Source organism: Accipiter gentilis, chromosome 10 (assembly GCF_929443795.1).
Source record: "Accipiter gentilis chromosome 10, bAccGen1.1, whole genome shotgun sequence".
NCBI lineage: Eukaryota > Metazoa > Chordata > Aves > Accipitriformes > Accipitridae > Astur > Astur gentilis.
The window spans coordinates 34,105,638-34,132,399 of record NC_064889.1 but is presented as its reverse complement, the minus strand read 5'-3'; the positions used below and the strand labels follow the sequence as shown (position 1 = coordinate 34,132,399).

At 45.5% G+C, this 26,762-nt stretch overlaps 1 protein-coding gene across 1 annotated transcript; it reads left to right on the top strand.

Annotated features, from left to right (window-relative positions):
• Positions 1-18,073: 18,073 nt before the first annotated feature.
• Positions 18,074-23,102, top strand: TOB1 (transducer of ERBB2, 1). The gene is made up of 2 exons (XM_049812752.1): positions 18,074-18,356; positions 21,166-23,102. The coding sequence occupies exon 2, from the start codon at positions 21,303-21,305 to the stop codon at positions 22,281-22,283; it is 981 nt and encodes a 326-aa protein (XP_049668709.1). The 5' UTR covers positions 18,074-18,356; positions 21,166-21,302; the 3' UTR covers positions 22,284-23,102.
• Positions 23,103-26,762: the final 3,660 nt, after the last annotated feature.

Below are 26,762 nucleotides of genomic sequence, written 5' to 3'. Positions count from 1 at the left end.
CGCTCACGGTCCTGATGATGTGGGTACGCAACGGCTGACCTACTGAAACCCCCGGGAAAACCATTTCTAGGAGGGCCTGAGCTAAATACAGCCTCTCGTAGACTGCAGACTTGCTGGTGGCTGGCAGAGTCCCCCAGAGGAGATGACAGAGCTGGTGAGTAATAAGAATAACTGATGTTTTTCCAAGTTGAAACCAGCCTGACTCACCACTATTTTGTTTCTTTTATTGTTATTTGTATTGCTCTGATGCCAGACGGCAGATCTCAGTTATTGAGCCCAGGGTTTTATCACCATATAACAGGAAAAAGTGCCCTCTGAAATGCTTCCAGACTAAATCAGTAGGAGGGGAAAAAGAAAAAGCAAAGCCACTTGCTCACTGCTGCCCTGTAATTCGGGGCTGAAAACCTCCAATACTCTGCTCCTAACTAAGCACCTTCACTCACCCACGGCGGCATATTTTCCAGCTGGTCTTGCCTTGCTCTAAGCTTGGGTTTATAAATAGTCAGTACCATCTAGTTTTCCAAATAAGAGATCTGCTTAGAGCCTGCGTTCCCGGACCCCTCGTGCTCTGGGGAGCGCTCGCTGCCGGCAGGGGCTGCTCATATCCGCAGCTTTCTATTGAGATACTGATCTGAGGCTGCAGGAGAGCACAACATGCCATCAGAAACTGATCAGGAGAAGGTAGATACACCACGGGTGTAGCAGAGGCCACCCCTACCCCATTCGCTCAGGCCACGCTCTCCTCCAGCGAGTGGCACAACCCTGTACAACCAGCTCCTGCTCTTCTCTTAGGTGAAGTCAGGATCTATTCCTGGGCAGAGCTGCCATGGAAAATGTCTCTCTGGAGCTGCTATCTGCCAGGGGTAATGTCTCTCTCAAGCCAGTATCTAGCACAGGATAAGATTCCTACTGTTTGTGATGATACGCATCAGCCTCTTGAGGTTTTCGCGACACCCTGGGTGTTGCTGGCGCAGGGAGCAGTCATAGCCACCATCGTATCTGCAAAGCAGAAGATACACGTCTATCCCTTGAAAGCTGTGATCTCTACCCCAAGGAGTTTAATAAAATATCAGGGTCTGGATCCAGTAACATCAATAGAAGCAGAATTATTCCCAGATCCAGAGAGAAAAGTACAAACAAAGAGAACCTAGATGTCAAAGAGACAAAAGCTGGCTGGGAGATCAATACAGAAAAGCTCTGCGAAAGGTCTGGGGTTTAATGAGAGATGAGTAGGATGGGACTTGGCATAGATAAAAGCTATTAGGAACAGCAGAGAAGAACAGGAGATGCAGATAGTGAGAGGAGGCAGAGAACAGCTGGAAGAGGAGGCTGGGAAGAAAACAGGTAGAGGTGGGTAAATTTTGGTTCGTGTGCAAGAGTGAAACAGCCACAGCCACTGCAAGGCCTGGCTAAGCACTGGGAAAAGCCTGATGGTTACGGAGGAGCCGTGCAGAAAGCAAAGCTGCTCAGCCGCTGTAGGAGAACAGAAGCGGTGGCGACCCTTGAGGACGGGCATCGCTGCTGCTCCCAGGCTCTATGCTGGCCCAAGTGTTGGAGGCAGCTTCTCTGGTTTGGGGGGGTTTGGTTTTTTTTAAAGCAGAGCCCAGAGGGGTTCAGCAGCGGCAGCTCTGATTTCTGCCCAAAGCTCCCCAGGGCTTCCAAGCACCCCAGCATCCACTGAGAATGACCCTAAAACCGAACTAAGCCCGTGCCAAACACCACCTCTGTGACAGCGGGTCGGACTCGCCATGGCAGAGGTGTCGGTGAAGCTCTGCTGGTCCACGTCCATCGGGGATGGGGTCTCCCAGGCTGGCACTGCACCCATCCCAGACCAGCCGCGATGCCTTTGCCACCGAACGGCAGCACGGCAGGCGGGCAGAGGGGCAAGGATTTGTTCAAACCAACCTTGGCTTGCATCTTGGCTTCAGAAGACATGCCTGGCATTTTTGTCAGCAGTGTCTCTTGAAATAAATCATCAGCCGTTCTGGAGAAGCGTGCCTGCATATTAGGACAATTATTGCTTTCTTCCAGCCTCGGCTGTGTAAAAATGCATTGCTTCTCTTTATGAGAAATTCTCATCTCCTTCTGTCAGTCATCTTGTCTCAGCAGGGAAAAAAATCCCCAAGCCCTGTCATATCAGAAAATGAGAAAATTATCAATATCTAAAGTGTATGTGAAAAATACGAGCTCTTTCTCCGTTTGGGAGAATGGATCTCGGTTGTAAAGTCTTACAAACGTTAGCAGCTTCTCAGACATTCAAAAATGTTAATGATCCTAAGGTACTAAAATAGCTTGCCATAGAGTTTTCCATATTATAAATACTGTCTTGCCCTCTGCAGCCCATCTAGAAGACTCTATCACAGATGAATGGTCCTATACATCTCTTTGTGTATTCAGAAAGCAGAGTCAGGATTAGTATATTCATGCAGACACAACAGGCTCTGATGATTGCCTGTGTATCTGGAGTTAGGATCGAGCTTTAGTGCCTGAGATCAGCTTAATAAATACTATCAGCTTCCTCCCACTGAGTGTAGGAATAGAAAAAAAAATCTGTCAATAGCTGTAGCTTTGAATAGGAATCCTTGAGTAAAGTAAATCTCTCTACTTCAGATTTCCGCTGGCCTCCTTACGCTGCCTTGGGAGAGAGGAGGGACTCGGGAGGTGACAGCCCCAGCTGGGGAGCGGAGGGGGTCCCCACCAGCCCCAGGAATGACCCCCCTGCCACAGGGGTGTCTGAGCCCATCCCGGGGTCCTCTTTCCCTTGAAGAGCAGCAGCTGACTCTATCCGCTGCCCTTCCAGGGGGAAGGCGGGGGTTCGGATAAGTGGGCTCAGCCTCTTGTCCTCCTCTCCTGGAGCCATGCACAGATCCCTGTGCTGTCCGGGGGCTTGTGCTATTGTTGCCTTCCAAACGGGAGATTCTGGAGTCGGCTCCCCATGGGAAACCTGGGAGCAGCTCCTTCCCTCCCTCGGGCTGCCTGCAGACTCCAGCGGACCTCACCTCCTTCGGCTGCACACAGCTCCCGTCCCAGCGCTTTGGGCTGGGACCCACAAATGTCCACCTCCAGATGCTTCAGCACCGCCTGAAGCAGCCAGAGCTGCTGCACGCCACAAGACCAGAATCACATCCCCGGGCGTGCAGGAGAGTGGTTTAATTCAGATCTAAACCTTATTAGCGCTACCTGGAATCGCAGGTTTGAGTCTTGGCACCCGCGAAGCTGGCTGGCTTGGGGCACGAGTGGAAGAACGCGGAGGAACTCGCTGCTTCTACAGCACTCCTGCGGTAGGACTCACAATTAGATTTGAATCTGTTCTGCTTTAATCCTTTTGCAAATATCTGTCCCTTTTGCTTTTATGAGCCATCAATTGTTTTACTTCCCCCCTCAGATTAGTTTGTTCCTCTCACTGTAGCTGTGGGCTTTTGCAGCTGAATGGGACCCAGGAGACCTAAGCATCAGGACTGAAGACACAGTACAACACAAAAAGGGCAGCTGGTGCTCAGCAGACACCACAAACCACTTAAAATGTCTTTTGTTTATTAGCTATTGTTCAGTTAAATATAGTACCTGTAGCTTGAACAATAGGCAGTGGCAGAGTACGTGCTTAGTGCGCTTACGGGCTATTACTGAGCACCGAGGTGAGGCTTTAACACACGAGGCCAGAGGCAGAGTACAGCAAATTTGCCTAGAAAGCCCTTATAATGCCATTATAACCGGCCCATTAGCAGAGCTACCGAGGAGACTTACATAAATGATATTTATTGCATTTCTGCGAGCCCACAGCGGGGAAGTTTATTTAAACAATTTCATGCAGGGAAAGGTGGATGTCAGCAGGGCTTTGGGCTCCGGAGCTGCAGGAGTGCCGCTCCAGGAGAGAGGTCCAGGACACCCCGGGTGGGCCACCCACGCTGGGCTCCTCTTCCTCCCACACCAAGGTGCCTCCTCCTAGAGGAGAGGATTCCTAACCTTCTTTGAATTAGGTAGGTTATTTCTGGGATGCTCGAGCTGGAAGCAGGGGCCCTGCTCGCAGATCAGTCGTCCCCCCCTGACCTGCTGGGACCCCAGTCCCATCCCAGCTGGGCGTTGCGTTGTGCCCACTCTGTTCTTCAGCTGCCTACAGACAAGAAACGGGGCGTTTTCAGACGCTCTTAGCAAGTGCTGTCTCAAAACTTGTGCTGGGACTCCAAGGGGAGTTATTGTTTGCATGAATCAGTCCAGAGCTTTTTGGATGCACCAAAGCGAACAAGATGCGAATTATTATTTTTTCTCATTAACTTCCTCAGTTCTGAAGCTGAATTGAGTTTCCTGATCCAGTTAGCCCTCCTTTCCCAAACAAATATAGTGGCTTTGAAAAATTACCTGTATTTTTATACACCTGACATCTGGATTTGGTAAAAATTCCGAAACTTTTTAAATGCTGCTTGTGGTCTGGAGGAAGGGAGGGTGATATTTAGTAGATGATCTTTGCCCTCATTCTTAAGAAAAAAAACAAACCATCAATTCTGCTGCTGGCAATTGAAAAAGCAGTTAGGCTGAACTCGCTTTTAAGTGAACAAACACTTATGGATCTATTTATACCTGCCCTGAAGCAGACTACCGTAGGTGGAAAAGCTGTAATTATTTCCTTTCCCTGCTTTCCACTGTCCTGTAAAGATCTCCTGGAGCAGCTTGTTAACAAGTTACTGCTGTACATGGTGAAATTAAAATCAAGCCCATATTAACAACCAAACCAATTTGACTAAGAATGACTAAACCGAGCTGTAACAAAGGTGAGACAAGCTTGAAGGCTGCAAAGAGACAGCTTTTGTTGCTTAGCCCCATCTATCTAAGAAGGTTGAGAATTACAAATGATGAACATGGCTGGCAGTTGAGGGGGACAAAGACCTGATCAGTAGCGATGGGGGGATGCAACAACATATTTTTTCCCGTGTTCCTTTTTCCATCAGTGCATGTTTTCAATTTAAATCCCCTCCCTAAAGAGTCCCTCTCCTTTGTTATCTTCCTACTTTTCTCCCTCCCCCTTCTCCCTTGGTTTACTTCTCAGAGCAGATGATGTCCTCCACTCGCCACCCAGCTTAACTCTAGTTTCAGTATCAAAGATCATTTAAGCTGAAAATAGCTTTTACTGAGTCCACGTTACAACCCAGGAGTGTCTGGTCACCAGATAGGATCTCCAGCTGCCTCTCAGACGGCATGTCGGAGGGTTATCTGCGTTCTGGTACTCCCAGTACTATGGCCACAAGCCATTACGCTTCATAGCAATTCAGGAGGGTCGTGGGCTCGATTACAGCTGATGATGGACCAGGTGGGAGGAGCTGATGAAACAGGGAAAAAAAATTAATTAACATTCAGCAGGGCAGCCTGTTCTGTAAAGAGATTTTTAATTTTTGTAGCATGGAAAGGGATTTATTTTTTTTTAAGTGTTCATAATTTTTTATCGCTCTATGTTGCTACAGATTATTAGGAAATGGCTAGTGGTAATACTTACTATTGCTTTCTGGGGTACAAAGTGCAAATTAGTTATGAAAATAAGCCCTATACTGTTTAGAAGTATGAAATGTTGCCCTTCAGTTCCAAGTATGAAGTAATGATGCTTCTGGAGCAAGAGGAGGGATGTGCTATAAATCCCGCTGCTGTGAACCTCTGCCTCCCTTGCAGGGCGAGGGAACGGCACCTATGAGCTGCGAACAGAGGGTGCGTCTGCAGCAGCCTGAACGGAGTTAGATGCGCTCGGTATTTTAGTGACCCCCTAAGTGTATAAGAGCATCTTTACTTTGGGAAGATTATGCATATGTGGCAGACCAGCGGAGGGAAGGAACAATGAATTGGCTATGGGGAGGGCTCTAACGAGTCCCTAAGGAGAGAGTCCTAGTAGAGATTTCAAAATCCTCGCTACGCTTAAAAAGTAAATAGACTGTCTTGGTAGAAGGAGATGCAAAAAAGGTAGCAATTCAGTGAAGTTTTACTGCAATATATTTTGGAAGATTTGCCAGATGGCTGGCAGCAAGACTTTTAAACTCTGACTTTTTTTTCGGAGCCAGCCATATTATCATCCATCAGACAGTCACTTTGGACTGACATTGCAGAGTGTGGCTGTCTCCTTTACGTTTGCCTTGCTCCTGTTTATTTCTAGCTGATTTATTTATATCTGGAACCGATACAAGTGGCACGATTTCTTTGTTTCATTAAAAGATTCCTTGATCTAAACTTTAAAAGATTTGTCTTCAGAGAGATCAAAGTCAACCAAATGAATGTCTGGCATCCCCGAGTTTTTCTGATATCCCAGTCTTCAGGTAAATCCGGAAAAGACATTTTTTTGTGGCAGCATCGTAAACTGTGGTGACTAGGTTAGAGCCGGCCATTGAATTCTTGGGTATTAATACATACCTATCGTCCAGGCTTCTTAATTACTATTTTCTAAGAGACGAAACAATGTTGACGGAGCTTGCACTGTCAAATGCAAGTCAAGGTAAAACCGGGCGCCAACTGCAAGCATGGAAAATTACATCCCACTGCCCAGCAACTCACAGTCAAGCAAGTAAAATACGATTTGCACAGCTGAGCGGAGGCATTGTCAGGGTGCTGACCTAGGAGCCAAGCACTCCTAAACCCCATCTGTCACGACCTGTTGCTTACTCCTGGGAAAACTGCGTACAGCCAGTTCTCTAAAAGAGGCTATTAATTCTGGGTACCTTATTTATTAATTTCAGGGGGTGAACCTGATTTCTAGACCAACAGTGGCATGCTGTGACCAGGACAGAGCTGTCTCATTCCTTCCTATTGCTGGAGGGACAGTGGAAGCCGTTTCTTCCCAGCTTAGCTCAATTACTCCAAGAATTAGCAGGTCTTGAGCGCGCATTTCAAGCCCCGCTGCCTGTTACCTGCCAGTACCATTGAGAGAACAGGGTGTTTGCGGACGCTTTGAAGACGTAAAGCTGTATAGAATTGCTGAGTGTTATTGTGGATGGTTGGAGTATGTCCTGGGTATGAATCATCTTGCTCTTTCTGACCTACTGTCCTAATTGAGAGTCATTTATTCTTTAGACGCTCATCACTGTCTGGGCCATACCTTTTCGCAATGAAGCAGCAGCCTGGGGCTGCAGGTGTTTACCCCGCTCCCTCATTACATGACAAATTAGAGGAGATTTAGTAAACTGACATGCTGAATCATGGATCCTCCCCAAACGTGACCCCAAACCCCTGCCCCTTTGTTTTGCTGTTTTCTGTGGCAGGGTCAGGCCAGGACATGGCTTTCCCGTTGGCTATGTGAATTTTACTGCTGTGCATGTTCCAGTAAAATCAAAGGCCTTAGAAAAGAGATTCTGTGGAACCTTTTTTTTTTTGTCAGTGCCTTTACACTCATTAGTTATAGTTTAGAGCACAAGCCTCGGGGCAGGACCAGCACAGTTGCTCCTGTTTGATTACGCGGGCACTACCGCATCTTCAAAAACCTCTGTCGCCTTGCAGATCCGTAATGAGATGTTTCAGCCTTGTTTCTCCAGCGCATTTAAGAAGTATACTCTTCCCTGACCATCTTGTATCTTCTTCTATTTATTAAAGAGGGGACTGATTGCCTGCTTCGAGACCCCTGTGGTCACAGTCTGCCTAGTCACATCCCTTTGAAGAATTTCTATCCGAGGGCTTATCTTCACTGCAGAATTAGCTCAGGCTTTCAGCTGAGGGTCCCCTGCCTCCCGGCTCTGCCCACGCTCCTCCCAGCAGCCTAACGGTAAATTGCAGCTGAGCAACCCACCGGTTGCTGTATATGAAAAGTTTAAATGCTGGAGTCACTAGCATGACTGCTGCGACGCAGATGTCGGCATACATCGCTCCGTGCTGCAAATCCCCTGGTGCCTTCCCGGAGTCTTCCCGGTGATGTTCTTCCTTGTCACCTAGGCGCTTCCCTGATTCAGCTGAATCGGGGACATTAATACTTCCACTGTCCCCATTTGGATGTCACTTGGACAGGCTGGTGTCAAACATTTAGCAAGAGCGATCTGGATAGGAATATTGAGCTTGAACGTCTGGGGTTTCCCCCTTTGAAAACACACTTCTTCTAATATAAGTGAGAGAGATCTGTCAAACGCAGCCCGGGCTGGGAGTTACAACCAACGTGAACTCCTCTGGGGAAGCCATGGATATTTTTATGTATTTCGCTGCTACCTTTGAAGGGTTCAGACAGTCTTTTTTTTCTCTCAGAATGCATTGCTTTTTTCGCCATTGGAGATTCCTTTTTTTTTTTTTTTTTTTTTTTTCCCCATTATGTCTTTTAAATGTGTCTATGTTTTGCAAAGGTACAGTGTTTGTACTGATCAACCAGAAGAGATCAGTTCCTTAATTCTGGCCAGATTCTGACCCAGCTCTAGATCAGCTCTAAATTTCACATTCACTCCTCCATGTCATATTTATAGCGGGTTTTTTACAATCAATTTTATTCTTTTATTTTGGGGTTCACTTGTCTCTGGAAACACATTCCAACTGAGTCTCTCTTTACTCTGCCAAAGGAAGTCTCTGGAGAAAAGTTGACCCAACTGGAAGAGAACTTCTAGGTAACAGGCGCCCAGTCTCCTGGTGTGAAGCAACAATTGCATTATTATCTCTCTGTAGTTGGAGAGAAATTATATTTACCCTCTTTGGGGCAGGGCAGGTATGATTGATTACCAAAAAATAAAAGTTACAATTCCTGGTAAGGAACAAGGTTGGGCTGTGTAGCAACAAGCGCTTCTGGAGAACCTAAGCCTGCTGTGCGTGCCAAAGTTACTCTTAATTTCTGAGTTATTACCTGATATGAAACCAGTCCTATGTATAGAGGAAACAAATTTCAGCCTCTTCTATACCTGATTTTCAACAGCTACTAATGCAATACTTCAGTCAGCAAGAAAGGAGATGTTTGTGGCTAGCTAGGAAACTAAACCAAATCCTGCCACTTCCATGAACTGGTTTCACTCCCAGATCCTCTAGCTCAGGGCTGGTGTCTTCTGCAAATCCTTGTGGGTGGGACTGCTGGTTAATAATTGCTGTTCTCCCAGTTATTTAGGTTATGGCCCTTCTTCCGCTCCTTCTTTTCACTACCTGAGTGACAGAGTCAGAACAGAGATTATCCAAAGGCACAAGTGCTGGTTTGTCTTATTGCCGTAGTCAGCTAAATTTGAGATCTCTGCCCAGTATCCATGGCTCAGTTCACCTCAGGTCTCTGGCATTGCTTGTTAAAATTGCCCTTCTTCCACTTACATTTCAAAAACTGAAAATTGTTCTGGTTTTAAGGGTAGTCACACAGTTACACCTCCAAATGGAGTTTTGTGACATGAGGCCATTTTCAAGAAAAAAAAGATTTCCATTTAAAATACTTGGGGCTGTGTTTTCTTGCTCACGTTTGCAGGTGTTTTTATTAAAAGAGCCTGCTATGAGCAGTGTCATGTATGTATGCAGCCTCAGATTTGACTGAAATGAAATTGTGAGAATTTATGGAAAAGCATTTGGTGAGAAAACATTTGCAGCTATGTAGCCTTAGAAACTAGAGAGTTAGAGTTGGAGCTCGGAGAGTGGCTATGAATATGGAGAGCCGGGAGTTGGAATAATCACAAGGGAGGCAACTGCACCAGCCAGGATGAAAGATGAGAGTTTCAGCAGAAAATTGATCAAGATAACGAAGCAGGGGGAAGATTTCTTGTGACAGCAGCTAGATTTGTAGCAACTAGCCTCAAATAGGAGCATGAAACATAAGTTTGCTTGGAGGGGAGAAGAATCAATCAGAAGATTTCACATAGGATTGTGAGACTATAGAAAACTCCAAGACGCCCTGGAATGCTGCACCATTTACCCTAATCGGAGGGTGAGTCAGCACTCAATTATGTTCAGGCAATTTTATATTCAGTTTTCTATGCGTTGGCGACAAAGCAATTTAGATAATATGGTCATGTAGCAGAATCACCTTCTTTACAAATCTGAGTTACATTAGCTACAATAAAAAGTATGTCACTCTGAGTGCTCGTTTTCCAGCATATAAGATAATCATCATGTGGGATCAAGAAGAAATCTCTTCTTCCCATTGCCAAACTCAATGTAATTGCACAACATGGCTGGTTTATTCCTTCTTCTAAAGTTGTTAGTTACAGCTACTCTTGAGACTAGACAGATCCACCGCTGTGTGCAGATACTGTCTGAAGTCTTGCGCATTAATAATAGCGTATGAGATAATAGCTCCTACTGGTTTGTGTATTCAAGAGAAAACACTCTGTTATATGATGTGGGTTATATATATGTAGGTACGTGAGGATTGCTCAGTCTGTCCCTCACATGGTAAAGACCTGTGACCTGTGAAACAGAAGAATCTGTGTTCTCTCCCTGCTGCTGCTTTATTGGCAAGTCCCAAGAGTATCGTCCCGGGAGATTTCAAGGTGTGGTTCCAGGTTTACACAGCGTGTTGCCATCAGTTCAGGAAAGATGTTATGCTAATCTGACCTTTTGCTTAATCTTTTAAGGCATGTATTATACTATTTCGGAGCAATTATAGCTTTAGGAATCAGAAGCTGGAGAGGAAATGAGTGATTTACTATGCTTTGAATCAACAGTTTAAACTGAATGATCATTTCAATGCCAGTGACAGATTCAGTGTTCCATGAACTACTCCTTACATGAACTGTGTTAAAACCAGGATGTACAAACTGTGTTAAAATCCACTTTGTATGTCTCAGGAGCAAACACACAGCTTGAATCTTCATTCTCCTCCATTATTCCTGTCGACATGACTCGATGGACTTTTAATAAGAGTTGAATAAGGGCCAGATCTGGAGCGCAGCAAACTCAAAGAGAAATTTCCATTGGCTTTTTTTTCCGTGGATAATACCCTTAAAGATTCAGGGTCAAACCTCAGCTGTCATAAGCTGGCATCTTTCCACTCAACTAGCTCTTCATGTCTGCGCAAATACAGAGTCACTAGGTTTCTGTCCATCTGAAAAGAAGCACCCTTAAATTTTTATTAATAATGAAGATAGTTTTCAGTGATCTTCTTCTCATGAGAATGATTTTCAGACTGTATTCATCAACACACTGACATTTGAACTCATTTTACTTTCAAGTCACCATCGTTCACATATTGTCACAGCTTGACAGCACAGCGGGTTAACTCAGAGCTTCTCAAACTAATGCTTTCAGACCCAGTATCAATACCTGTAACCTTTGGCTTTCCTAAATGTGATATTCTGCATGTCAGCTACTAGTCACTAGCTAAACTCTCAAAGTCCTAATCAAGTACTGGGCTCTGCATAGAACACTGTTACTGATAGGAATAGTATGGCAGAAAGGCATAAGAAACCCAGTCAACAGGCACACATTCCAGAAAAAAAACAGACTGCTTATCAAAAATATGATAATTATTTAAAAATATGGATGGATTCTTACTGAGCTGTATTGTTCTTGGTTGCTTAAATTCTTAGTCAAGAACCAGGTGAGATCATCCAGGGATGTTAAAATTATATTTTGTTCTGGATTTCATTGCAAAAATTGAGGCATCTTCCAATTGCTTCTTTATGATAAATTGACAATGTGGGAAACATCATTCCTCCCCTTCTCATTCAAGACATGTCTACCTTGTTTACTTGGAAGACTAGAGAACAGTAAGGGGTTCATCTGATCCTTACTAAGTAAAAAAAACATTGCTGGGAGAGCCACAGGGTGCAAATTCAGAGCGGCGGCTTAGAAGACATCATGGCTAGCAAGAAAAACTAGTATTGTCTGGATCTTTGCCTAAATAAAATTGAGTTTCCATTTATTTCAAAGGGAGCCCCCTGGTAATTCTCAGACAATCTTTTTTTACCCTAACTGAAGATAATCAGAATGTCAAAAAATTAACAGAACTTCTGTGTTTATCAGGCGTTTTTGCTAAACAGATGCCCCTCCATTGCTCGTTCTTTCCATTTAAGCAGATTGAAGGAAAGTTATTTCCTCATACTCATTTTTTTCCCCATTTAGTATCTCTTTCTTCACATTCAGTATCTCTCAGGAAGAAGACTGAACAGTTTTCCTGGATTTCCCCTCTCAGGAAAAAGATTTACCCGTCTTCCTCGAAAATGCTAAGTACATAAAATTCTTAAGTAAGTTCTTAGCGAAACTTTTCAGGCTACCTTCATCTACCATAAATTGAAAAGGCAGAAGATCAGACCTTCATCTTCAGTGTTTATTTTTGATCCCCGTGAAATAATTAAGATGAGCAGTCCTTACAGTGTAAAAAGCAGCTGTCTCTTTAAAACTGTTTATGAATCACTGTTTGGAATGAGCGTAGTAAAGCATTTGAAGCTGATTAACAAAGAAGTTGCGTGGCTGTCAGCTAGGACAGTCCTAACCTCATAATTTTATCTATTAGATACTGCAGAACTAACTGACATTAAACTGGCAGAATCCCAGTGCAAAGGTGAACTCGAGGAAAAAAATTATATTGGATTTTAATAAAACTTTCCTCAAAGGTTAACCTCTCTAAGGTATAAAATCAATCTTTCTTCCTTCCTTCTTCTTCAGCCCATTTATTCATAGCTATAGCAAATTCTGATACTCATGAAATATTTCCCATTTTCTTTCCTCCCTCTCACTCTTATTACAGTATCTATCTACCTGTGACCATTATTCTTCTCAGCATTTTTATTTAGATTCCTTACTCCTCATTTCACTCTTTTTACCTGGCCTTCTCAGGATCTGTACCCCATTCTCAGAATGTCACTTATCAGGCTCCTCTTCAAGAACAGATCCTGCCTCATACCAGTTTCAGGACAAAAAAAAAAACCCTTTTTACTTCATCCTTGAAGGTGGCTGAAACTTTGGGAAGAGCAAAGCTTTGGTGAAAAGTCTTTATTACAGTTTGTCAGGTTTCTCCTGGTTTTGTTTTTCCTTCCTACCAAGCAGCTGCCTTCTGTGTCTTGCTCAGGACTCCAGTAACATTTGCCAAGAAAGCTATAACATTAGTAGCATGCCACTTAGGATAGAATGATGTCCTTGTAAGCCCTAAGCCCCTGCAAGATCAGTCCCCTTTACTGGTATCGGCCCAGCAAAATAATATATATATTTTTTAAAGAAGAGTCACTAATATCTAAGGAAGCTCCATCTTAGAAGGGTTTTTTTCAGAGCGTACTAGCTGCACAAAGCAGCAGATACCCAGATCTGGAAACGGCTTCTCCATCCTTGCCATACAAGCTCCAGCTCTTGATAGCCAAGCTTCTAAAATCCTGTTACCACCGGAGCCACTAACATCATCTACTGTAATGGCAGAGGAACTTCTGTTGCTGGTGTTTGGCTTTGCCCACCTAGCTGAGCTGTGTAGGGCACGCCAGCCCCAGCGCATCTCATGAGAGTCGGTGCCCGGGCTTTCTGGGCTTCCAGGACGGGATGCACGATGCTGGGCTGTTCTCAGAATCACAGCCCCTCACTAACATACCCTCTGTCCTCCATTCTCCCCCTTTTACCAGAATACTTCTCCGCTTCCACTTCCAAGGCTATTTCTCCCCCTCTGTGGCAAGATTAACTGTACCTCTGTCAAGACCGACAGACATTTACCTAACCGCCAGGTCCTGCTCCCCCCATCCCTTCCCGGCCTGCTCCCACATCCCCAGGACGCTAATCCCATTCCTCAGCCCCCTGCGCTACAGAGGAACAAGTCCGGGCACAGCCTGGGCTGCTGCGGAGCCACACAGCAGTTTGCAGCAAGTCGCTGGCTGTGGCTGTTTGCCCTGGGGGTAAGAGTCTGCAAACAAGAGTTATTGCACACACATCCTGCCATGTGTGCGTTTAACTTGGCGCATAAAGCTGCGCGCAGCAGCCCCTGCCAGCCAGCTGCCCGTGGTCAGAGGTAACTAACCACTCGCCCCCTTCACGTAATTAGAGATGAGCTTGGGGCTCTCCTAGAAGATGACCTGGCTGGGACAATGTCCCGTGAACTTCTCTGTTTTGGCTGAATTCTGTTCTTGGTTATTCTTTACTCCATCGAAACAACTTTACATACAAGCTAATTTCGCGCTTCCCATCTAAAAAAAATCTTTGCGGTCAGAGAGCTCCTGAAGCTGGGTAACGTGATAGGTACATACACCCTCTATAACGTGTATTTATGGAAAAATCACTGCTTAAGCTGGTAAAGTGAAAAGTAAGAGAATCTACACTACATTTCAAAATCATTGTTAAGGTATATGCTGGAGATCAGCCAGGCTTGGCTGCTCACACTGATAGATGATGGAAAAAAGGAACACGCGTCAAAAATCAGCAAATGGATAAAATTGGGCTAGAGAGGGATGAACACAATGGGAAAAGCTTTCCATTTTTTTTTTTTCAAAATCAAAGCCCAGGCTCCCACGCTAAAAGAATTGTGTTCCTAAATAGGAAAATGTTAAAAAAGAGACTGTACTATATTCGGGAATGTACGTTACAAAGCTTTGTGTCCACTGTCAGGATAAATCTTATATATTCTGTAAGGAACAGCAACATTCATTTAGTAGAGAAGATGAAAAGGACAAAGATGGGCGGTGGAAATTCTGAGCCTTGCCTTCTACTGCTCTTAAATTCTTGTCCATGTTGACACAGATTAGTAAAAATTTTCTTAGATATTTTTAATTCTTTCAACTGACTTTTAAGATTAATAAACTGTATTTTGGTTTTAGATATTGTATTGATCAATAAATAATACTGATTTAGTTTTTTAAAGAGCGCTATTAATTATTTTAGGAAGCAAATTTATATTGCTTTAGTAGAAGAAAGGTCCCTTTGTATAGTCTCTACAAGGTCTTGTAGAAATGTAGGTCTTTGACAATGCAGAGATCGTAGCTCTAGAGATTAGACTGCAGAGACCCAGACTGTAGAAACTGTAGTTCAGTTGCTGGTGATGGCTGTCTGGCTGGCCAGAATCGCAGGATATGGCTATGAACAGGGGATGAGATCAAACCCCTTCTCGTTTAATACAGATTAAGAAAGTCTTTTTACTTCTAATCTCACTCCTGCCTCCCTGCCACGCTCCGAAATGCTTCTCTTGATTTGCTCTGCTGGGGAGAAAAATTGTCCGGGTTTGTCAGGAAAGATGAGAATATATGTTTTTTCTCTTAAGATTAATCTTTTAGTTGAATAGAATTGGCAACGTAAGTAAAATTTTGCTGGTGGAGTTGTTTTGTATTGACTGCATTTTTAAAGATTTTTCTAGCAGGGAGAGGTAGACATTTTGTTATTGCTGTGTGTTAATCAAAAGGACTGAAAAATACTGCAGGACCTATTCTGACCTCTTTTGTGGTCAAAAAGTCAGTTGAGGTTTTAAGAATACAAGCGATCCTGGATTAGACTCTGTTTTTAAGTGCTAATAATTTAACATTACTACAGTTTGGCCACCTACTTCTGATGTGCTGTATGTGGATGACATAATGATCACTGCAGTTTACAAGTCAGAATTTTTTTCAGACAAACGAGGATAAATTGAAACTTTCATTGGACCACTAGAAGCGGGCTTGATTCTTGCTGACCTGTCCTGAAGAGGTTATTCTTAGGGCAATCACCTGTCTTTAACATTTAACATTGGATTTGTTCAATAGCATGCAATTTTAGCATTGACTGCATTAGAAGCTTCCTTTACATAAGCCACAGAAAAGTACATCACCATTTTCACAGCTTTAAAGGATCTCACAGCTGCCTTGATTATAAATGTATTAGCTCTGTATATTTAATTCAGTTCCTAATGCTTCTCATGTAGTGTTAAAGCCATTTAAAAGAAAGTCTCTGCTTTTACAACCCCCCCTTTTTTTTTTTTTTAGCAACTCAGCAGCAGTTAGACAGTTTGTAAAGCTCCTTACAAAATCTCACCTGAAAACACTGATCTACGGAGTTGTGCAGTTTTTCCCACTTCAAAGGGAAATCTGCTGCTGCTGCTACCCCAGTCAGCACAGAACTGAGCACCGTAACATGCTGAACTGTTCACTGACACAGCTGATGTTAGCTGTCAATTTGTTCAGTGTGTGTTGTACCAGGGAGATTCCTTAAGTTCTAATTTAAAAAAAAAAAAAAAAAAAAGAAAAAAAAAGAAAGAAACAACAAACCACCGTATTTGTCTTTTCATCTTATCTGTTTTGGTAGTTATTTCACATTGTCTCTTAATTTTCATGTTAGAAGTAATGACAACTTGTTCAGAACAAAAATCCAAGACTCTAATTTGGATTCCCAGCTGTGCTACAGCAATTCCCAGTAGTCTCCTAGTTGCCAATGCTTGTAATTTTACAATCTTCATACTTTTATTTTCCATTTGGGGTGCCTGGTGATGACAGATGACCCAATTTTCACTGAAGGCCCATGCAACCCTTTATGGTTAAAAATGAACGAAGAAGAAGGGAAAAAATCATAACTGCTTGGAGTCTGAATTAAGATTTTCAAGTTGTTTGCAATATTGCGATCCTAGTAGCATCAACATTGACATAAACCCATGTGTTTTACAACGAATTAGGCCCTCCAGCAGAAATTTTCAGCTGTGGAAAATCTCAAATATTACCCTTGCCATCTTCCTCTCCTTAACATTTTGGTTTTCAGGCTCCTGCCTCCCACACAGTCCTGTATATAGTCTAAGCTCCAAACGGTTAAAGCCCTGGCATTTCTTCTGACTGGCATTTCCAAATCTCTCCTGGGGCCCATGCAGCGTTTGTGCCAAAATGCTTTATTATTATACAAACACAGAGCAAGAGCAGGAGAAAGAGGAAAACCTCCGCAGTTCGTCCTCCAAAACCCGCTCCTGCTCCCCGGTTTGAAGCTCACCATACCAACCCCAACCCTAACACCACCCGCAAGCGATACTTAAAGAGCAAAACCGGTGATGTTTTAATGAACGGAGGGCCCGGCTCCCCCGCCACCGGGCCTAGTTCTCCTCCCAAACGTCTCTCGGTGCGGCAAGGAGGCGGCGGCCCCGGCGCCCGCCCGCCGCCTCGCAGGCTCCCCCGCTTTTCCCCAGCCGCTGCCTCCCGATTTAGCCGTGCCCCGGCGTTAAAATAAGGCCGGGACGCAGGGCTCTTCCCGACAGGCCCAAATCAGGCTCGGCGGCACCGGCGCTGGGCGAGGGCCCTGGCGCCCGGCTCGGTCCCCAGGCTCGGCCGGACCGCCGCCGGCCCGACCTCCCTCACACGGCCCCGCGCCTCCACACAGCCGCTCCCGCGGGCGCTGAGGCGGCGGCTGCTGCCCCGCCGCCCCCCAACTTTTTTCCCCCCAAAACTGGGGTTTGACGTCTTCCTCCTCGATACCGAGTGACCAATCAGGCGGCTAGCAGGGCGGGCAGGCAGCCAATCGGTCAGCGTTGCTACCTGTGGGGAGTATTTTTAGCCTCGGCGGGTAAGGAGGGGCGGGGTGGGGGGGGAAGCTGTGAGGGACCCGCTGGGCGCGGCGGGGTGCCGCTCCGCACCCCCTCCTGTCAGGGCGGGCGCCTCTGCCGCCGCCTCCGCGGGGCCTCGCTGGCCCCTGGCTGAGGGGAAGCCGCCCCCGACAGCCCCGCCGGGGGCCGGGGGACGCAGCCTGGCCCCTCGCCGCTGAGTCTGAGGGGCCGTGGGGTGCGCCCTCCCTCCCCCGCGCCGCCCAGGCGGGCTGCCGGCCCCCGCGGAGCCGCGATCGCCGCGATCGCCGCGGCCGAGCTCCCCGCGGGCCGTCGCCGGCCGCCCCCCCCCCCCCGCCCCGTGCCGCCTCGCAGCGGCGGTCATGGGAGATGTAGTTCAGCGCGGGCCCCCTCCCCCCCCTTCCCTGCGGAGCTGAGGGGCGCGAGGGCAGGGTTTGACGTAGGCAGTGACGCAACGGTGTTCTGAGGTGAGGAGCGAGCTGACGTAGAGAGCTGCCCCTCCACGCCGGGGTGGGGGAAGGGGGTGAGAGCGGCGGGCCCTGCGCGCGAGGGGGCGGGGCCCGGGGAGGCGGGGGCCAGGCGGGTGGCGGGGCGGGGCCAGACCGGCGACGAGCCTCTGCGGGGCGGGGCCGGGGGCGGGGCCGGGCGGGGCGCGGGGGCGGGGCGCGGCGGGGGGCGGGGGATGGGAGGCGATATATAGGGGCGCGCCGAGCGGCGAGGCAGTAGCAGAAGGAGCCCAGCTGCGGCGGCCGAGCGCGCCCGTCGTGGGGGTGTGAGCAGCGCAGCCCTCCCCCCCTTTCCCTTCCCCCCCCTTTTTTTTTTTTTTCCAACCCTCCCCCCTCCCTTTCTTTTTTTTTTTTTTTTTTTTTTTTTTTTTTTCTCTCTCCTCTTTCCTTTCCCCTCCCATCCTCGCCGAGGGAGCCGGCTCTCGGAGATGGGGGTCGGGTGCTGAGCCGCACCCCCCCCCACCCCGCCCCCGCCCCGCACTCACACCCCCGCCGGGATTGTTTGCACTACCCCCCGCACACCCACCGGGGTGAGTACCGCTCGCTGAGGGCGGGGGGGACGGCCCGGGACGACGCGGGGATGTGCGCTGGGGGGGGAGTGTGTGTGAGGGGGGGGGGGTCCAGGCCGAAGGCAGGCGCTGCGGCGCCGGGGGGGGGTGCTGAGGCAGCCACCGCCCGGCCCCGGCCGTGAGGCGAGCGAGGGGGCTGAGGCGAGCCACCGCCCGGCCCCTGAGGCGAGGAGGGGGGGTGGGGGGGCTGAGGCTGAGGCGGGCGCGGCCCCGGCCGCCGTGGCGGGGGGCCCTGAGGCAGCCACCGCCCGGCCCCGGCCGCTGAGGCAGCGATCTCCCGGCCCCGGCGGCTGAGGCGGCCCCGGCGGCTGAGGCGGGGATGCCGGGGCGAGCACGGGGCCCGGCCGTGATGGCGGGGCGGCCCCCGGGGTACCGAGGCGGTCACGACCCCGCGGTGACGGGGGACTTGAGGCGGGCACGGCCCCGCGGGGAAGGGGACAGGGCCGGGGGTGCCGTGGGGGGACGCCCGATGGGAAGGGAGGGCGTGGGGACCGGCGGCGAGCCCCCCCCCCCCCCCCCGCCCTCGTCGGAGAGGGCACGGCCCGGGGAACCGGGCTGCGAGAGGGTCCCTCCCAAGGCGGTCCCTGGACGCGCTCAGGCTGGGAGGAGTGAGCGTTGCCGGCTGACTAAGAGCTGCTGCTTGCGCTGGGCCTCTCCGGACAGCGCTGGCACCCGTCCTCTAGGACCCGGCCCCGGGGAGGGGGGAGAGGGGTGTCGCCGGGCCCGGGGTGCTGGCCTGTGTGCTGAGGAGAGGGGGCCTTGCAGCCCCCTCTCCCCCGCCTCCTTCTAGGCATCTCCCTTCCTCTTCTTCATTTTCTTTCTTTCGGGCTCAGAAAATGCTCTTCCTCCTCCTCCTCCTCCTCCTCCTCCTCCTGCTGTTGCCGGAGCTCCCAGGGCTGTGAGCAGAAATCTAATGAGACCCGACTGCCTGGTTATGTAACTCCCCACACTGCTTAAGGCTCCTGCCTCTAACCCCCGGCACAGGGCTCTGCTCCTGGAGCAGTTCATGGGCTTCCATCCCTCAGAAATAGTGTCCTCTTTAAATTTAGGGGGGGAGGGGGGGGGGGGGAAAAAGTTTGAAATGATCAAGGTGATTTGTTTGATCAGCTGCTTGCTTGGACCGTGGATCAGTTTTGGGGCTGAGAAAAATTTATAGCGTCTGCCCGGTGTGCCTTGCAAGGATCATTTCTTTCCCAAAGGACACGGAGGAAGGGAAACAAAACAGATGGATTAATAAATCATTTTTAAATGCCCCTTTTAACCACCCAATCAGCTTTTCTGTACTGATTGTGTCCCTTTTGTAAATATCTTCTGTTTGCCCTTGATCTTTTCCTTATCCCCACCCAGTGCTGATCCAGCAAACGTTTAAAGGTCGCCTTATCGTACAAGCTTTCAAACTATTCCCATGCCATGTTGGGGAGAACACGAGTGGCTTGGAAATAGGGTTCCAGGCTTTAAAAGGAGATTATTTGGAGCAAGAAATAAAAAAGCATTGTATTCACATTGTTAAAGGATTTTGCTACTGACTTTCATTTCTCTAATCATTAGTGACAGCTACGCTAAATTTTGTTCCTAGTGATGCAGTGCAGAAAAGCACACTGTTAATTGAAATTCTCGTTGGGCCTTTAACTTGAGCCAAGAAATAATAGATATTTTCTTTCCCTGGAACTTTTTGAACAAAAGTGTCTCCTGTGGATGAGTACCTTTATGCTTAAGGTACTGCAGGATTTTCGTTAGCAGTACCTGTGCTAATACTTGATTCTTGCCTCTTCTTTAACTTCAGATAGCTAATTTCTCTTTTGTCCTTTGTGAAGGAGTGGCAACCATATTTTATATTAAATATAAAATGGAGTCATGGAGAAAGAGAAAAGCAGTCGGTTTTGAGGCTAGCGAAAGCCCTGTTAGCTCTAGTAACTTTTTGAAATCTGAACTATAGACAGCGCAATATATGAATTTAGTATATATCAATACGTTACTCTGATAATAAGTAACAATTTGTAGAAAGGGAACAATCTGTGAATTAATTAATTGTAATAATTTCACGGTCATTGCCACCCTTATGACAGAAGATACATGCATCTATTTTGTATGCATTGACTGCATTATCATTTTAGCTATTCCGAGGGAGAATTGTTGTGTATGTACAGCGGACATTTTATCTTCAGTTAGCATGATTTCGCCAGCACACAGTTTATGCGGATGGTTTGCTTGGACTTAAAATAAATGTTGCATAATTTTAGCTATTTGTGTGAAATCTTCTAAAGCAGCTGTTAACGTTTTTATAATTCTGTAGCTTAACGGTGCAACCAATATGTTTGCAAACTTTAAAATGATAAATGACCCTTGGACTGAGACCTTTCAAGCTAAACTAATAGTCTGGTGCTAAATTTTGCAGCTGAGTACTATAAATCATCCAAATATGGGTTGGTAATTGAACCCTTGACAGGCCTGGCAGTTCTGTGATGTCTTAAAAATTATCCTTGCTGCTTTGTGAATAACTAAACGGCAAGCTCATGTGATTTTGAAATGCCCCATGCTGTATATGTAAACACATGCCTAGTGCATCTTCTGCAGTATTGTTTGTAAGCCATACCGAATGTAGTTGACATCCTTGCCTTCTGCAGGCATGAACATTGATAGTTGGATGGACGTTTTTTGATTTAAAAAGTACTCTATTTTATGCAGAAAATGAAGCTAAAAGAATAGGCCTTGGAGCTTGATCTTACGCTTTCCTTATTTGGATGTGTTTGCTTTTGTTTTTTTCTTAAAGGAACAAGAGCACTCAAGGTGAAGGATAATAATCAACTAGAATCAGCACTTTGAATGAAATTTTGTTTCCCTGTGGCATCTTGAACACTTTCTTCTTCGGGTTTTGAAACAGACTTATAACTTTGTGGCATAGCAGCTATGCAGCTTGAAATCCAAGTAGCACTCAATTTTATTATTTCATATTTGTACAATAAGCTTCCCAGACGACGTGTCAACATTTTTGGTGAAGAGCTTGAAAGACTTCTTAAGAAGAAGTATGAAGGGCACTGGTATCCAGAAAAGCCATACAAAGGATCAGGGTTTAGATGTATACATATAGGGGAGAAAGTGGACCCAGTCATAGAACAAGCATCCAAAGAGAGTGGTTTGGACATTGATGATGTTCGTGGCAACTTGCCTCAGGATCTTAGTGTTTGGATTGACCCGTTTGAGGTTTCATACCAAATCGGTGAAAAGGGACCAGTGAAAGTGCTTTATGTGGATGATAATGAAAATGGATGTGAGTTGGATAAGGAAATCAAGAACAGCTTTAACCCAGAGGCCCAGGTGTTCATGCCAATTAGTGACCCAGCATCTTCAGTGTCTAGTTCTCCTTCTCCTCCCTTTGGTCACTCTGCTGCTGTGAGCCCAACTTTCATGCCCCGCTCCACTCAGCCTTTAACCTTCACCACTGCCACATTTGCTGCCACCAAGTTTGGCTCGACCAAAATGAAGAATAGCGGCCGTAGCAACAAGGTCGCCCGCACCTCTCCCACCAACCTTGGCTTGAATGTCAATGACCTGTTGAAGCAGAAAGCCCTTTCCTCCTCCATGCACTCTCTCTACGGGCTTGGCTTAGGCAGTCAGCAGCAGCAGCAACAGCAACAGCAGAAGACTTCTGCCCTTTCTCCTAACGCAAAGGAGTTCATTTTCCCCAACATGCAGGGTCAAGGTAGTACCAGTAGCATCTTTCCTGGTGACAGCCCCCTTAACCTCAGTCCTCTCCAGTACAGTAATGCCTTTGATATGTTTGCAGCCTATGGAGGTCTAAATGAGAAGTCTTTTGTGGATGGCTTGAATTTTAGTTTAAACAACATGCAGTATTCTAACCAGCAATTCCAGCCAGTTATGGCTAACTAAAAATAAAAGTGAAATACAAGTAAATACTATTGTACAAGTTAAAATGCACGTACCCAAGGGTGTATCTTTTTTTCCACCTCTTGAGATTTTTTTTAAGGCTTGTAGTATGAATACATTCAGGCTTGGTTAGATAAATACAACATGCATCATTTTTTCATTTGCCAACCAAGCACAAAATTATTTTATACTGACTGTACATTACAAAAATATACTCTCAAAATATGGCCTCTTACAGTATTTAAGATATAGCAAGGACGTGGCTAATTTTTTTCACGTGTGTATATATATATGTCCAAAAACATATATGTATATATATTAAAAAAATTGGCACTAATAGGTGGGTTTATTGGTCTTTTTCTAATTGTATAATTTAATTTAGTACAAAGTTTGTAAAATATCAGAGTATATATATTGTTTCTACAACATGGTATTGCATTTATATCTTTTTACTACAGTGATCTGTGACAGCTGCAGCAGCTTCATGTTGTATTTTTTTTACTGAAATTGTAAGATATCCATCTTAAAGACATCAATTCTAAAAAAAATAAAAAGTTGTGTACAGAATATTCCTTAGTGGTGGAATTAAAATGTACGAAATATTTGCTTTTTTCAAAAGAAACACAAATTGTATTTTCTGTTAAAAGTTTAAAGATTTTTGCTATATATTATGGAAGAAAATGTAATCGTAAATATTAATTTTGTACCTACATTGTGCAATACTTGAAAAAAGGTATAAAAGTATTTTGAGTCAGTGTCTTACATGTTAAGAGGGACTGAAATAGTTTATATTAAGTTTGTATTAAAATTCTTTAAAATTAATTGACTGTCGTGGTCTGTGTTTTTACTGTTCTGCTGAAGATCGGAGTGCTGCATTTATTGTGTTGTCAGTGCTAATGATGCAAAAAAGTCTGACTCAGTGCATCACAAAGGAGCGATGGAAAGGGTTGCTGTATTGATGCACCACAATAATGGGTTGCTTTACCTAAAATACTACTGACAAAGCACATAGCCTGATTAAGTACTTGCTTACAATTATTTGAGCAAACTTTCACTTGTTTTCTGTAACTGCAGCTCACTGAAGTCAGAAGGTAATTTATTTTTTTTTTTTTTCCTTGAGAGTTAAGACTATAAGCTATGTGAATGTTGAGTTATTGTGTGATTTGATGTATCTGGAAGGGACTCAGGTGATTCAATGAAATTCACTTTCCGTGTCATCAGAATGGATTTGAACTATTATCTCGAGAGGTCCGAGACCAATGCATCAGCGTTCTGTTTCTGTATTAGGGATTAATAGCTCAGAAACTAGACTGAATAAAAGTGCTGATTTACAGTTTACTAAACTCATTGTAAACTTTCATTTTATACGCTCTATTAAAAAGAGAAATGTAATGCAACTACAATGTGACATTCTAAGGTTTTTATTTTGGTGGATTTTACCAATTTTAACTTAATAGATTCTCAAAATGTGAATGTGAGTGGGAGGAGAAAGAATTCAGAGGCTGACAAAACAACTCAGCTTTTCCAGAGCTGTTTTGAAGTTGTATCCCTTACTCTTTTCCGTCTGTTCGGCAAATAGCGTTCCTTGCTGATGGACTTTGTCAAGGGGAAGAGAAACTTACTTCTTTAATGTGTAAATCTAACAAATGTCAGCTTATTTTCTAGGGCAGTTCCAGTGGTACAAAAAGAAGATACACGCTAAGTGGATAGTCCTTTGGCTCATGATGATGAATTGTACGCCACAGGAGTACAAGATTAAAATTATCCGAACTTTAGTATTCTGAAACTGGAATTTGAGACTGAAGATCAGTCTTTTCCCGTTTGATGCGCTTGATTTTACAAAAGGTGTAAATTCCACGCAGGCATACACCCCCAGCTTGGTGCGAGCAGAGTTTTGGTGGAAATAGCCTAGTGCTGTAAGGACGAGGGTGTTTCTCAACACCAGTGTGAGATCTTTGCTTTGGACAGAGGCTGTGAAGAAATGGACGGGGTGGAGATGTGAGGCTGACAATGGTATCAATTTCTAATGCCATGACAACCAATTCAAAAGCAGTAATGGAGCGAAGGTTTTTTTAGGCATTCATCTGTCTCTATTTAACTGGCTCCTTTTTATTGAGTTTGCCATCTGGTTTGTCTTTCCACTAACGGCACATCAGTGGACAGAACCGCACTTAAAAGTGCATTGTTTGGTATCTAATTTTAAGTGGATGATTTTGCTTTTAAAGGGAATTAGAAAAAAAAACAGAGAAAAATACTGGATCAGTTCCTGGAAAATGGAGAATGTTACCTCTGTGTATTATTTCTATTTGTGTGCCTAGACTTTAAGACGTGACTACAATTTTACTATTTACAATACAATAATAATACCTAAACTGCCTAGGAAGTTGAGCAACTCAGTGGAGACTATTTTTTGTGTTCTGTAATATTTCTATTCCTGTGCTTTAAACTGAGATCATTTGTCGTAAAGGTCATCAAGCTTATCCTCTTCCCATGCCGATTTGTTCGCTTCCACTGTAACCAGCTCTGCGTATGAAGGGCAGTGGTTTGCAGCAAGGAAGAATCTCTGGGAAGAAGGTGATTTTTTGCAGCACCTTTTAATACAAAGATTTGAGTAAGCAGGGTTTGTTCATGGTGCTTTGCAAGGAGACAATCTGTAGAGAGAGCTTCGAGTCTTCTCAGAGAATGCAAATGTGAAGATTTTGAATGTTTTCTCCTACTTAGAGAAATTAAAGATGTGTGCTTTCTGTTCAGTCTACTTCACCCATTTATTTATCTTTTGCTGAAGTTTGGTGCTGAATTTGTTAGATCAAACATTGACATTGCAACATTCTGTTCTAAATGAGTGCCAGGTCAGTCTCTGGTTTAATTTGCACGCACCCAGTATTCTGCTCTTGAGCCGTGCTGTCAGGTAAGCGCGTTGGCTTTGATACAGAGGACGCAAAAAATAGTGAAGGGGGAAAAGGAAGCGTTTGCTCAGTTGTGCAAGTTCTTTTGTATTTTCTCTTGTGAACGTGCAATTTACTTCCTTAAAATTGCCAGTGTAAGTTAAACCTCGGAAGACATCTTTAATTTGCAGTGAAGAAAAGGGTAAAACCCCAAGTATGCGTCCCCCTCGATGCTGCTTGGTGCATCCTGTCTCTTCACTCAACGTCCCCACCCAAGCGCAAGTTAAAAGCACTTTCATGTGTCAGGCTCACTCAATTCAGCGCAAGTCGGTAACTTTTGAAAATCGTAATCCGAGACCTGTGAAGTTGAGCTCAGAGGCATCTTGGCACGGCAGGGTAGAGAGGATTCACCAGACAGCTACGGGCTGTGCTGCATTTGTTTTGTGGGTAGATGACAGACCTTACTCCGGATCAGAAGTCTGGGAGCGGTCACCAAAAGTAAATTGATCTGATTATTTCTGCGAAGGAGAGCCAGCTCACAGGTGGAGTTGACAATACGTAGTGCTTCGTTACTGCCTCCTGTCTTCAGAGGTCCCTGCTGCAGATGTGAATCCAGAGGGCACGGGCTGGCCTGGCACTGGAGTCTCGGTGAGTACAAGTTTGGGAGTTCTCTTAACTTCAACCAAGCTATCGTAATTTATACAGATTGAGGGCTGGGTGTAAGCCACAGAGAGATCCATCCCTCCCTCCTTATGATGCAAAATTAGAAAACTATTAAACATTGCTTGTACAGTCTTCTGCTACGGACGACCGTGGCAGATGATAACCCAGCTACAGCACAGGCGCCTGCCCAGCTGTCTGCACCCTGTATTGCAACGTGCAAAAGCCTGTTGGTAGCTAACGGCCCAGTTGCGTTTCTGAAATATCAAGTAACCAAACAACTAGTTGTTAAATCAGCTCTTTGGACCAGCATGGGATCAAAGCAGAGTTCATTTAGTGATCTGATGCCCCAGACTGTTCTATTAATGTTTCAGGAATAAATACCTCAGAGTTCGTGTTGGTAGTTTTGGAGCAGATGAAGGAAACCGGTGGTTCAGCACTCTTTTTTATATCATCAGCAAGTTGATTTAAATTGAGTGTACAGAGTTGGCTGCATTCCTCTCATGAGCTGCATAAAAAGTTCACTAAATCGAAGTGCCAGAGCTGTAAAATCCTGCTGAAGGGATTGTTTCCAAAGATCAGCGAGAGGAACGGTTAAACTGTTACCGTGGCAGTGCGCGTAGGACTTTTGTCCTCTTGGCTTTATTTTAGTGACGGTAGTAAGGAGTTTTGCCTTACAGAAGGGAAAAAGCATTAAGACTCGGGAACATAAACCACATTCCCTTTGGCACTATGAGTTCTCTACCTCATAGACAAAATATGATCAGTGTGCGGGACGAATAGCAGGTGTAAAATATTTTTAGAAAAACCTTGGCATACAGTGCTGACATCCCTCAACCCCCATCCTTTATTCTGTCAACTTTCGTTTGTTAAAAACAATCTGTAGTATCGATGGCTGCAGTTTTGGTGGGACTTGCTTTAGTTTTCCTTTGGTAAT

Coding starts and splice junctions, on each gene's coding strand:
- TOB1 (XM_049812752.1), top strand. CDS start 21,303: ATGCAGCTTGAAATCCAAGTAGCACTCAATTTTATTATTTCATATTTG.